A 12,869-nucleotide genomic window follows, 5' to 3' on the forward strand; every position below is an offset into this window, starting at 1 on the left:
TTTGGAACAGATGCTTTAGAAACCTTTTCTTCCATTGAAGTTTATTTAACTTGTCTTGCATGGTGCTTGTTTATTTAAATCATCTGCAGCTCTTGCTGATCAGTTTAGTCATTTTTATAGACCATAAATTCTGGGAACACTGAAATTTGCTAATGCTTAGTGATGATCATGAGGTAATCGTGGCATATTTCACCAGCAAACTAAGAGCATATACCAAAAATTGTATAGTATCACTTGAAGGTTTAATCTTTTTAGTGGGAAATGAGATAACAGGCTTCACACTTCATTCATACAAACTTCTGGCTAAGGGGCCTCAGATTAATACCAAAGAATTGTGGAAACTGTTTTTGAAAGCAACCTTGAAATGGCTGTGAGTGGATTTTGGTGTTACACCATTGTAACCTGTAAAAGAAGGGGGTTTAGAACATCCCCAGGCCAATAAGCATCCTTATGAAATAGTAGCTTAGAAAAGGCCTTAATTCCAAACTGCCAGCCTTTGTAATTTGATTTTTGTATTATTATTTTAATTGGCTGGTATAGGTGAACACTTGCATTTTGTATGTTTATTGCATGACTGTTGAACCTAAACACCTACCTGGATGTTCTAATGCATTCCTTCCATCCCATTGATTTATTGATGCTTCACAAAAACCCGGTGCTACCTGATCAGTGTTTTTTAAATGGAAGAACATCTTCAGCCAACTACTGAACTAACCAGTGCTGGTTTTGTGAGCTTTGTTTGAAATGGTGTGAAGCTTGCTAAAGAAACTGCTGACGGTAACCTTCATGGTTAGATTTGAAAATGTATAAACTCAAGCTTAACTGTGTTACAGCTGCGGATAAATCATATTTTACCTTTGTAAGTGTAATGTAAGGCATTGCTTAGCTACCGCAAGTAAGTGATATAAAGGTGATCTCTTTTGCATGTAAAGAGAGTAAAATACTAGAGAAGCTAATGACCTCAAGCAATTTTGTAGGTATTGACTGTTGAAAATTATGGAATGGTCAATTGCAGGACAGCTAATAAGTTTGGGAGTAAGAAATGGAGAGATGTTAAGATTTGCTTTTTTCCTTCATTTTGAGGTGCCTTAAGCAGAAGAGTCAAGCTGTACAGATTACTTATAAATTAAAGGGTTAATGCATGTTTGCGTTTACCTAACATTCAATTGTGGGTGATTCCATTCTCATGGAATGTAGTTGTAGGATGTTGAATTGATTGTCTGGCTTGGCCTGGTATTAAGGGTGGCAGGCTTTTTAGGCACAAGAGATTCAAAATCCCAGTGAGCAGATGCTGTGTCTGAGGTTTCTCCAAGCCCCTGTCTCGGAAGATGAAGCAGGCTGTATAGTTGGAATGACTTTGGAAATGCCTTGAAGATGATGGAGCAAAGCCTACCCGTTAACAGACAGATACAGTACCTAGTATTGTGTATTTTGACACTGCATGGATTGGACATGGAGTGCACCACCGTCTCCTGAAGTGAGGTTGATGTGTTCACTGTAGCAGCTTATGCGTGTAGTTTTTATGATCAAGTGGGATTTTCTGGGAGCAGTTAGATTTGCATACTAAGCCTTAGACCTTTATCAGCTGTTTTGGCTTGTCAGTTTCCACAACAAATTAAAAATCTGTGTTTGGCTCACAAGCATTGTTTTCCATTAGGGTTTGCATCTGAAGGAATTAAGTGGGAGGCTTTCTTGGGTACAAGCTGTGGTGATGGTATGTTAGATTTATTTTTTTTTCTCATGCACGCTTGTGTAAGTTGTTTAGGTCTGTGTTTGGTTTGTACTTCTCAGTATTGCAGTGAATTATCAGTAGCAACATGATGAAATGGTTAACCTTCAGTGGTGGGTAGTTCTAAATTTCTGAACTTGCTTCCAACAATTTGGAATAGTAAGACTAGACAGCATATAGTCTCACTTAAGAGCTGTGCTTCAAGAGACACCGTGCATTACAGCGGTTTCCAATTTATTTGGTTTCAGTGTTTTTAAGGTCACTATGCCAACAGTAGATGCTCATGTATTTGGAAGCTGTGTGTGGGCTGGGAGGAGAAGGAGAGGATGCTTCCCTTGGTCAGGATTCCCAGAAATGACTGAAAATGAAATTGTTTGTACCGGAAGAGAATAGCCTTTTTTGGGGTTTTTACTGTTTGAAAACAGAACAAGTTAACTAAGGTTTGGTTGGCCTGTCTTGGGTGTGTAGATACTACCTGTTAGTTGCTGTCAGTGCAGTGGTGGTTTTCCTGGTAGTCTCAGGTTTGCAGAAGCACAGCCCGGGTATTTACAGGTCTTGGTATCTGCTGTTGAAGTTTGCTTCCCTCATGTTCAGCTGCCCTGTTTTTGCACAGTCCTGACGAAAGAGGGAGATCTGTGAATTGAGAAAAGTTGAATAACTGCCTGTCAGGACACCTTCAGTCATGAAACTAGAGTCTAACTTGAAACGTGTCCTTCTTGATGGGATAGTTTTAAGTGCATGTGGGACTTGCCAAAGGTGTGGGAAGAAAGGGAAGTGATGTTGGCAGTTGAGCCTCTCCACCCAGAGGGGTGGAGAAAGTGTGCTTGCTTGTGGTGGTTGGGTTGCAAGTTCTCCCCTTCGGCTTGCTCTGGAAGGGGTTTTGCACACTCGACCCATAAGCTGTAACCAGTTCTCTGTGGTCCTGTTCTGAGGCTGTGCTTAGCATGCAAAACCTCGCCATGAGCATGTCAGCTACAAGCTAGCTACAAGCTCTTCATACCATGACAGCCGAACTTTGTTTCATTCCGTGATACTTTGAATTGTGGAGAGCTGTTGTGAAATCTGGAAAGCTATAGGTTTCCCATACAATTGGACACACTGTGAGCTAGCAGAATTCAGGAATCCCTAGTTCAAAAGCCAGTTTTGCAGAAGTTTGGTGTATGTTAACCTGTCATCCAGTCCCCTTCTAGCACAGAGGCTTTGTTACCCCAGAGCTGGTGGACAGGCGGTTCCTGTCCAACGCGTGGAGAGTGAAGTGGCTGTGGATTAGCACAAGCCAGTACACTTCAGTGTGGTGCTTTGTCGCTGTTTCGTAGAGCCTAATTAGGAGGTGGGGGCCGAGCTGTCTCCTTACCAGGTTCTACTGCCTCGAACCTTTGCAGCTGGTGCCCTGCCAGGATGTCATGTGGTCTTTAGACAGGCAGGGAAGCCACCTGAGCTGTTGGCTTTGTCCTTTTTTAGTGTATCCGTGACACCAAGACCTCAGGTTTCCCGAGGGCTGTGTAGGCAGTGTTCATGCTAACACTGTGTGTGGCCAGGAAGGTCAGTGAAAGGACCGGGGAGGAGGAACCATGCCCATGCAAAGGGGCTGTGGGCTGAGGGCCCTAGGAGGGAGCAGGTGAAGTGTGCGTGCCTGAGGGGAGCAAGGGATGTATGGACACCTCCATCCCCATTCCTGGTGGGGGGCAGGTAAGCAGCTGCCGTGGGGATATGCTAACAATCCATGCTTATGTAATCTTCCTGTTGGGTGTATCAGATGGGGGAAAACGGTCTTGACCTTCACTCAGTTGTCCTCAGCGCAGTCCTGGACTTGGCAGGTTCATGGCCCTCATGATGAAAGGGGCGTCTAGCATCCCAGACACAGATCCTGTGCGGGGGTGTCCTGGCTGGTCCAGAGGGTGCCAAGAGCAGCCTGTACACCGGCCAGAGGAGGTGACGCTCCCTGTCCCACCAGGCAGGACAGGCTCGCCCTGTCCTTGCAGACTGCAAGGCACCATGGATTCCTGTAGTTCAGGTGTGTGGTGAAAAGACAAGGTTCAACTGAGCTCGTCATTGTCTGGGTAGCCCCTCATGACTTGGGGGGTGTGTGTGCGTGCGCACGCGCATGTGTGGGTAGTGTCTCCCACAGTGCAGGGGGCACCTTCTGCTGCACACAGTCTTCTTGCATGGGAAGAAGGTACCAGCTGTCCCTGCAATCCACAGGGCAGTGGTATGGAAGACGCAGATTACGAGCTCTTCCTGTCCATGCATCTCCCTTGGTGGACGTACTATGAAGGTCTACATAAGAATCAACTTGTAGCTGCTGGGATTTATGTTGTCATAACCATCCTTGTTGAAGCGTGGGGTAGGGACATCACTCCCATCACCACCCATACAGCTCAGGAACCCAGAAAAATAGAAAGCTCTGGCTAAGGTTGCTGATTTAAGTTTCCACTATTTGGGTGCTGGCCCTTGGGCCCTCAGTCACCTTTTTGTTCATGCCCACTCCAAACTCCTTGGCTGTTGATCAGCAGGCATTGGGGAGTCTAAGGAATACCTGCGGTCTTGCCTTGTGCTCCTGAAAGTTCCTAGGAGAGTGGTGAAGCCATGCCAGCTCACAGCAAAGGTTCTTGCCAGTGCTTCTCCACGTGGAAAAGCTTTGTGCTTGCTGCTGGTTATCTCACATGGTCCTACCATTCTTAAGCCCAGAACTTCTAGCTGACTCCACCACAGCAGCAGAGACTCCCAGGAAAACACTGTATTCTGTTTCTTAGAGAAGAGCTCCAGAGGCTCTCGGGACAGCCTTCCTGCTGCAGCCACAGCAGTAAGTCACCTACTCCCTCCCCCCAAAGTACCCGCTGTTGATTGTTGCCAGGGCTCGGAACAGGGAGGTGGGTCAGGCAGGTTGTGGTGTCCCTGGGTCATCGTGTGAACAGGAGTGAGTGGTGTTGCTGTGGGAAAGGGGATAGTGATAGGCCATAGGGATGGTGGCATGGGCCACCTGCATGGGATGGATGGAAGTGCAGCGTGGCACTTCCAAATACAATCTCCAGCTGAGAAAGGAAAGGCTCCTTGGGATAGCTTTGAGGTTCATACATCCCAGGGATTGCTTAGCATGGGGACAGCTAATCTGAGCCCCCCTATGTGAGGAATCTGAGCCCCAGCTGCTTCGGCCTGCTGAACTGCTCCTGTTGCACCAGAGTAGGTGCTGATGGAGAGACAGCTCATCACCCCCCTGGAAATTAATTCCTTTGCAGGCTTTCCTACCTGGGTTTCTGCACTGTCATCTCCGTGCCTGACCATCACCGTCTGCCCTTTCAGGGTGCTCTCAGCAGCAGGCGAGGCAGCATGAGCTCTACAGCTGCCCAGGAAAAGAGTAGCTCCTCAAGTTTTGGGAACGGTGTTATGTTAATACTACTGCTTTCACAGCTCGGCACCTGGGAATCATCTGCCTGGAGTGGACTCTGTTCAGTAGCCTTCCAAGGGCATGCTGCACTGAGTCTGATAGCTCTTTTGTAAAGAAACGTGTAAGAATAGCCTGGCTGGCACTGCGAGCGAGGCCAAAGACAAGTGGTCCCATGACAATGAGCGCAGATGACAGTAGCATGAACCTCTGGAAACCAAAAGCTTTTAGTGGTACAAGAGAAATCTTGTTTATAAAATGAAAAGGGCTCACTGGCGTGGTGGGGAGTGTAGAAATTTTAGAGGCAATCAGTTTTTGAAGGTGAAAAGTGCCCTTGATGTTAGGGGTTCTTAGGCACTAGAGTAACGCAAATAATCAACAGCACTTCTTTCACCGTGCTCTTGTGCAGGCACTGCTTCAACAGGTTAATTAGCATGGCCTTAACTTCTGTGAAGTGTGTGCAACCCTTCAGCAAAGAGCAGCATGGAATCACCACCAGGTAGAACATTTCTGGGGTGCCAGGGGAGGATCTTTAAATAGGGCAGAATGTTGTTGTGGGGGGTGGCTGGTCCTTTGGCTGCTGTGGGGTGCAGAGCCTGAGCTATGCCTCTGCTCCCTGCACAAACTCCGTGCCCACCCTTGTCCCCACAGTGCCAAGCGTTTACTTTCCTCAGTGACATCTTTGCTCCGGCAGAGCAGAGCTGGCAGCATTGTTCTGGTGCCCTTGTTCTGAGTTGTCATGTTGCTGGAGGGACTGGGGCTGAGGATGCCCAGAGAAGTGCGGAGCAGGTTGGGTACCTGGGCCCTTGCAGGGATGTAGGGAGAAAGCAAGAGGGAGGACAAGAGGAAAGCAAGGAAAAACATGACTTGTGTGCATCTCCAGAGAGCTGTATTGAAGGGAGCGCAGCAGCAGCACACAGCCCCACTACTGCTGAGGTTCAGCTCTGTTGCCTGCATGCAGGTGACCAGGGGTGCCTGGGCTGCCCGCAGCAGTGCCGTCACCCCATGGTGCTGGGCTGTGAGACAGCGGTGAGACTGCTCCTTTTGAGTACCAGCCTGCTGGCCGCCTCCATCTCGTTTCCTTTGTGTGTATCTCCCAGATGAAAATGAAACAGCCCTTGAACGGATTATTCATCTTGTGAACGCTTACACGCTTGCAAAGCAGCGTGCTGCAGCAGTGGTTTTACAGGAGCCAGGGCAACCATTGGCAGAGGCTGGAGCATCTGTGCAGCTGTTCGTGGCTTTGAGACTCCTTTAATGGCAGCCTGTGGTGGAGCACCTTCTTGTTTGGAACTTTTTTCCCCTTCAAAAAACCAAAGGGCCTCGTCCAGACCTTAAGGCCCCCGTGGACTGCTTTGGTTTCGGGGCTGGCTCTTGCTTGATCCACAAAGCTGGGGTTTTGGGGCTGGCTGGGGAGGGATGTGTCCAGGTGTGGGAAACAAGTTAGCCTGAGAGAAAAGAATAAACCGCTCCCTTCTTTTCGTGTGGGGAGGGTGCAGGAAGCAGGAGCCCCTTGCCGCGGTTGGGGCCGGTGCGGGGGAGCACCCCGTTACTGCCCGGCGGGGGTGATGCAGGCGGGGTGCCGCTGTGTCCGGGTTGCCCGGGCTGTCCCCTGCCCCGCTGGTGCCCGCGGCCAGGGCGGAGGGATGGGGATGGGGGCGCCCCACGGCCCGGGAACGGGGCAGGGGGTGGTGGGGAAGGGGCCGGGTACAAGCGCGGGGGGGGCGGGAGCTGCGGGGCGGTACCGCCGGGGGCGGTGGCCGGGCTGGGGGCGGTGCAGCCGGCGGGGCGGCCCCGCCACGGCGCTGCTGGCGGAGCCTTGAAAAGCCGCTGCCGGGGGAGCCGAGCCGAGCTGAGCCGGGCCGGGCCGGGCCGCGCCTCCCATGCGCCTGCCCAGCATGTCCCAGCCCTTCCTGCTGGCGCCCATCGCCGAGTGCGCCCCGGGGCCGCCCGGCGCCCAGCTCCGCCTGGCCGTGCTGGGCGCCCGCGGGGTGGGCAAGAGCGGTGAGTGCGGGGGGGGGGCGGGGGGCGCGGGCTGCCCCTCTCCCCGCGTCCCCCCGCCTGACGCGGCCGCTCTGTCTTGCAGCGATGATCGTGCGGTTCTTGACGAAGCGGTTCATCGGCGACTACGAGCCCAACACAGGTGAGGCAGGGGGCGGCGGGGCGCGGCGGGGCCCCCGCGGCCGGGCTGGTGCCTGACGGCTCTCTGCTCCCCAGGCAACCTCTACTCCAGGCTGGTCCAGCTGGAGGGGGACCCCGTCGCCGTGCAAATCCAAGACACGCCGGGGTGCATCCAGGTACGGAGGTGCTTCAGATCGATCGGTTCTTCTCCGCCACCTGAAGGCTCAGCTTCTGAGCCTCGCTTTCCCAGGGCCAGGGTGGGCAGCTCTGTCTCCTGAGACTGAGCTCAGCCTTCCCCTTGGAGCCGGTGCTGTCTATAGTACAAGCTCTATGCTTTCACGGCACGACACCAAATCTGGGCTCTCTGTTGTACCGCAGGTGCAGGAGGACTGTGTGCAGGTGCTAGACTCCCTGTCCAGGTGTGTGAAGTGGGCAGAGGGCTTCCTTCTGGTCTACTCCATCACAGACTACAGCAGCTACCAGTCAGTCCGACCTCTCTACCAGCACATACGCAAGGTCCACCCAGATGCCAGGACTCCCGTCATAATTGTGGGGAACAAGGCAGACCTCCTCCATGCCAGGCAAGTACAGGCGAAAGAGGGACTACAGCTGGCAAACGAACTGGGCAGCCTGTTCTTGGAAATCTCCACGAGCGATGACTCCCAAGGTGTCGGTGATGTTTTCCAGTATCTTTGCAAGGAGGTCAGCAAACTACAGCATGCCGGCAGCACGGACAGGAGGCGGTCATCCATCATCCCTCGGCCCAAATCTCCCAACATGCAAGATCTAAAGAGACGTTTCAAACAGGCTTTGTCTTCCAAAGTCAAATAAGCCCCCTGATGAGATCCTGTGTGATTCGATAGACTTTATTTTTGTAAACTTGTTAATAAAAATCTTTATTTTTGTACTAAAGCCAGCGGTATGGAAGTAAGTATGTTGAAGCTTGTCATTTTCTTGCCATTCTCACTTGTTTGACTGGTTGAGTTATTTAAAAATAATAAATAAAAAAAGCTGCATTGCAACTAAATAGAGGGAGTTGGAGAAGGTTGGGTTTTTTTGCCAGGAGGTTTTGATTCCATTTCTGTTTTGGGCTGGGATATGCTGTTTTTATCCCGCTCAGATACTTTTTTGGGGCCTCTGTTTCCTGTTTGTAAAATAGGAGCGATAATGATGTAACACTCGCCTGCTGTTATAAAACGCTTGGAAAGCCTTTGATGGAAAGCTTTATATGGAGAGAAAAAAAGCTCTATTAAACGTGAAAATGTAAAACTGTCTGTAACAATTCTGGTTATAGTAGGATCACTTTCCTCCCTCAAAACTGCTGTTTTGCTTGCACCTGTAATTGCCTGGATGATGATAAGCTGTTAGGAATGAATTTCGGTTTCTGATGTTCTTTAGAGATGTATCCCACAGAATTAATCTTTTGAGCCCCAAGCATTTAACAGGAGGGTTGAGTTTCTCCTAGTGATTACCATGGAAGAAAGTGCTGAGCAATCCGCAGCAGAGGAGTGTGTGGGATGGCTCTTGCTTTCTCTGGAGATGTGTGATAGGAAGGACTGATGCGTAGGTTCCCTTAACAGAAAATAGCTACATTTAAAAGGAATTGCATCTTTTATGTTCCCCAGGGCAATTTTGTCGCCATTGGAAACAGGTCAGACTCTACTCTTCCTTCACATAAGCTCTAAACCATACTAGAATGGGTTTTATTAACTGCTTGCTGGGTGTCTGAGCTTGGAATGTGGGGTTTTGCACTTCAAATATGCCTTTGAAGCATGTGCATGGTGTTGGTAAAAAATAAAGCTCTACTCCACGCTCAGTAAGTGTGGAAGTGGAGTCATCTGTACAGGGCAAAACTTGCTGTCCCCACTCAAGCTCAACTCCAGTAAGAGATATGTGGATTTGATTTGATTTGATTATTTCAACCTCATAGATTAAGTCCAAAGACTGTTTTCTTCTGCCCTTTTCTTAGGAAAGGTGGCAGGTAGCTGCTGTGTAACTCCTTGTACTGCAGGGACGTGGCTGTACCTTGCAGTTAGCAGGCAGCCTCTGTTGTTTCTGACCCCTGGGACTTGAAGCTTTCTGGGACATCTCCGCTGCTGATCTGCAGGTGAAAGTCTTCTTGATGGTGGTAATTGAGGGAAGGGTGACTGAGCAAGTTAAGGATGATGCTCTAGAAGGAAGCATCGGAGGCCCCTGTTAGTGCTGGTTAGGGGTGTGGGATGCCAGCAGCTCTATTCCCCATCCAGGGCCACGTGGACATCAGTCCAGGCATGTTACCTGTATTATCTCCTCTATGAAGGCCCTGTGCTGCCCTACCAAAGGGAACGGGAGAGCTCCAGACCTTCAAGAACAGACTGAAACTGGGACTGCAAACTGGGTCCAAAAGTCTTGAGTTAATTCAATGAAGTGCAAAAGCATGGTGGCAGCCTGGACAAGTCAGAATATTGTTTTAAACACATTTTAAATATTTCTTTGCTGTGAGAGTTGCTCTGCCAGGCCCAGAACATTGGGCTGGGGGCTCAAGGGGAGCAGGGCTGCAGGGTTGATGAGAATGACCACATCCCTAGCAGGCTTGAACTCACCACAGGGGCCACACATTCACAGGGAAATTTGAAGGGGAGCTGAAAAATCACAAGTGAGATATTTATGCAGCATTTCACCATCCTGAAACAAGTGATAACAAATTGTTTCCAAGAGGACTCACCACTGTGATACAGTTTTGGTTGTTTTTTAAACTGTAGCTTTTGCCTTTGGAAATGCCAAAGCTTGATTTCCTACTCATGGATCCAGTACAGAGTTTCACCAAGAAGCTGCTAAAGGTATCCAGCTCCTGTATTGGCACAAAATATGCTAAAAGGGTAATGTACTGGACCTGTCCACATCTCACTGTGGTCCTCAAAGGCCAGGTTATAAAGAGTGTTTTGCACCAACATCTGGCACCTCCCATTGTCCCTGGTGAAGCAGGAGCTCGGGGCCCTGCTGTGGTACGGGGGCAGTTTGTGCAGGAGCTGGTGGGCACACAGAGGGATGAGCAAGTGCAGAAAGGTAAATACAGTCATTTGCCCCATCTTTGCTATAGGAAGAACCTAAAGAGATGCCCCTCGTTACATAGGCACCCATGTTCAGGTGGAGGTGCAAACCCTCCCGTCCCCTCCCTGCACTTGCCATGCTGTTGGGCTGGTTCACCTGCGTGTCAGGGGCAGGATGAGGGGCATATCCTCCGGGATATAACAGGGAATCCTGCCAGCTAATGTATGCCCACGGCAGGGAGGGAGAGCTGCTCTGACCTGGCTCCAGTCTAAGACAGCAGCTGAGCTGGGGCATTCAGGATAATGCTTTTGGGTACAGGTACAAAAATCGGGCATTTAGGCTATTTGTCAGAATTTGCCCTGGCTGGCACAGATTTAGCTTCACCCAGGAATTTTCAGTCCGTGTGACCCTGAGCTGATAGGCAAAGCTCAGGAGGAGCCCACTAGCTCCCAGGTCATTTTGCCCTGGCATTTTTTTCAGTCCAGGGCAAACGGGCAAAGAGGGGCACGTCAGGGCAGGGAGGGAAAAGCATTTCTCAAGTGCTAGCAGAGGAGCTCCAAAGCCTTGTTTCTCTTGGGCCACGGCTACTCATGCTCTCCCTACCAAATACTCGCTGTCACCAGTTTCTAAGCCCTTCACCCAGAGGCCAGGACAGCTTCAGGAGGGTAAGTGGGGCATGGCCCAGCCTTTCTCCTTGATCAGAGGAAAATAAGTGTCTGCCTCCTTCCTCCCACCACCTCTGCTGTGAAACAGAATCACAGCAATTTCCCCTGACAAGAAGGATGAGTGGGTTTTCAGGAGGGAAGTGTGCGGCATCACGCATTATTATGGCTGCTACTACATCAGCATCTCCCCCGTTGGGCTATTTTGTCTAGTTATCTCCAAGCACTGAAATCATCCAGTAACGGTTTAAGACTTCATGAATTTTAAAACACTAGCTGCCATCAACCTGCTCTGCATGCTTCAGTTCTGGAGCCACAGATCCCCAGACAGACATAGGGATGTTTTCTTCAGAAGGCTTTATGGATGTCCCCTCGCTTTCTGCCCTGTTTGAGCAGCCTGGACCCAGGCTGCTTCCTTGCTGTGTCTTGGCAGGGACTTGGCTATCAGCACACGCGGTGCTCAGTACTGCAGGTCCATCCTGTATTTCTGTGGTTTGTTGAGATGAAGGACTGTGAACAAGATGGATTGTGAGCAAGGGTTGCATTCACACTGTAGGCAAGAGCTGGGTTCCAGCTTTGGTCAAGGAGCAAAAGCGGTTGAGGCTTGGGTGGACAGACAACTGGAAACAAATGTGCATCCCATGCCTGGACCTCCTATAAAACAATTTTAGTCCTGTGGGACTTCAACAGCTTTTGGTGAAGCTGCTGTTTATTTAAGAAGGTCTGAATAGGTTCAGAATAAAGTCCTTTAGGGAAAGTTGACCTTTAGCAGCAGTTGTTGCACTTGGCTCATGACCACTAGTGATTCACACCAGCAAGACAGCAAGATCTCTTCAGTTGCTCCTAAAGTCAGGATCTGAAGCCAGTTGTCCTTCTAGGAGCAGTATCTCCAGGGGTGATGCTGTCACCGCATCACTGCACCAAGGTACATGCAATCCTCCAAAGAGCTTTCTTCCTGAGGTACCTTCAGAGTGATGTCCCTGAAAAACTTATTCTGAGTTAAAGCACGGCTCACAAAGCAGCAGCTCAGCTTCAATTTTGCATTATTAGTGATAACTCAGACTTCCAGAAAACCCCATTGATTCTCAAATTTGCTCTTCCACCACTCTCCTCTTTCCACCTATCCAAAAAGAAGGAGAAAACGTTGCCTTTTTGTTGAAACTGGTTTTGAGATAATTGGTTTATGAAGTTTTCTTACTTCATTGTTTGGTGGTCTTGACTGAAAGAAATATAAATACATATTGTGGCTTCTTATGCCAGTGTATATTGTGGAGCATAACCAGTTATACGATGTCATCCCACACTACTAAAAGAACAACTAGGCTATAGAAATTGTGTAACATTTCATTGGCCTGTAATACTTGATTTACAACTGGGAAGCTATGTAGTAAACTTTGCATGATGATTATAGAGCTCCACAGATGCTGCAGCTGCTGTTTCTAAAAATGCATTTGGTTGTTTGCTATCCATGTTTTGCTTTCATTTTGCTTTCTTGACTGGAAATAACCATCCAGAGGAGAAATCCTCACCCAGAGGCCCTCATGGAGTGAGCTGCTGTGTATAGGTGGCTGCTTTAGCCCCATGCCTTATCCTCTGGGCTTTGCTGGGTAAGTGCTTGGACAAAAGCATCTGCCCATGTGTGGGGCTTGTGGGGTTATGGTTCAGTGGACTGAATATTTTGCTCTTATCTGTGCATGATATTGACATTAAAGTGTATCTGTCCAGGAAATTGCGCAAGGTTATTTGTCAACCTGCATTACTGGGAAGTAGTAATTAATTCTTAAAGCTGGAATATTTCTCTTCTAAGGCATTTGGCTCTTTTCCCATTACTCAAAAAGACTTCTCAGGTTTCAGATGGGCCTTGTAAACATTTCATAGTAATTTCCCCTCTTGGGATGGTAAGCCAGTGTCAGCAAATATTGTTTCTGGGAGCAGCTCTGAGAAG

The 12,869-nt window shown here is 49.3% G+C and overlaps 1 protein-coding gene across 1 annotated transcript; it reads left to right on the forward strand.

The window, feature by feature from the left end:
• Positions 1-6,956: 6,956 nt before the first annotated feature.
• Positions 6,957-8,263, forward strand: RASL11A (RAS like family 11 member A). The gene is made up of 4 exons (XM_055703251.1): positions 6,957-7,115; positions 7,198-7,254; positions 7,329-7,408; positions 7,611-8,263. Exons 1-4 carry the CDS (start codon positions 6,995-6,997, stop codon positions 8,061-8,063), a joined length of 711 nt encoding a protein of 236 aa, XP_055559226.1. The 5' UTR covers positions 6,957-6,994; the 3' UTR covers positions 8,064-8,263.
• The last annotated feature ends 4,606 nt before the right edge of the window (positions 8,264-12,869 follow it).

Source organism: Falco cherrug, chromosome 2, assembly GCF_023634085.1.
Source record: "Falco cherrug isolate bFalChe1 chromosome 2, bFalChe1.pri, whole genome shotgun sequence".
NCBI lineage: Eukaryota > Metazoa > Chordata > Aves > Falconiformes > Falconidae > Falco > Falco cherrug.

What these genes read in the sequence shown, in the direction of transcription:
- RASL11A (XM_055703251.1), top strand. Translation starts at nt 6,995, where the DNA reads ATGCGCCTGCCCAGCATGTCCCAGCCCTTCCTGCTGGCGCCCATCGCC. An exon ending in CCGCGGGGTGGGCAAGAGCG is followed by an intron (nt 7,116 to 7,197) that starts GTGAGTGCGGGG and finishes TCTGTCTTGCAG; the next exon opens with CGATGATCGTGCGGTTCTTG. An exon ending in ACACGCCGGGGTGCATCCAG is followed by an intron (nt 7,409 to 7,610) that starts GTACGGAGGTGC and finishes GTTGTACCGCAG; the next exon opens with GTGCAGGAGGACTGTGTGCA.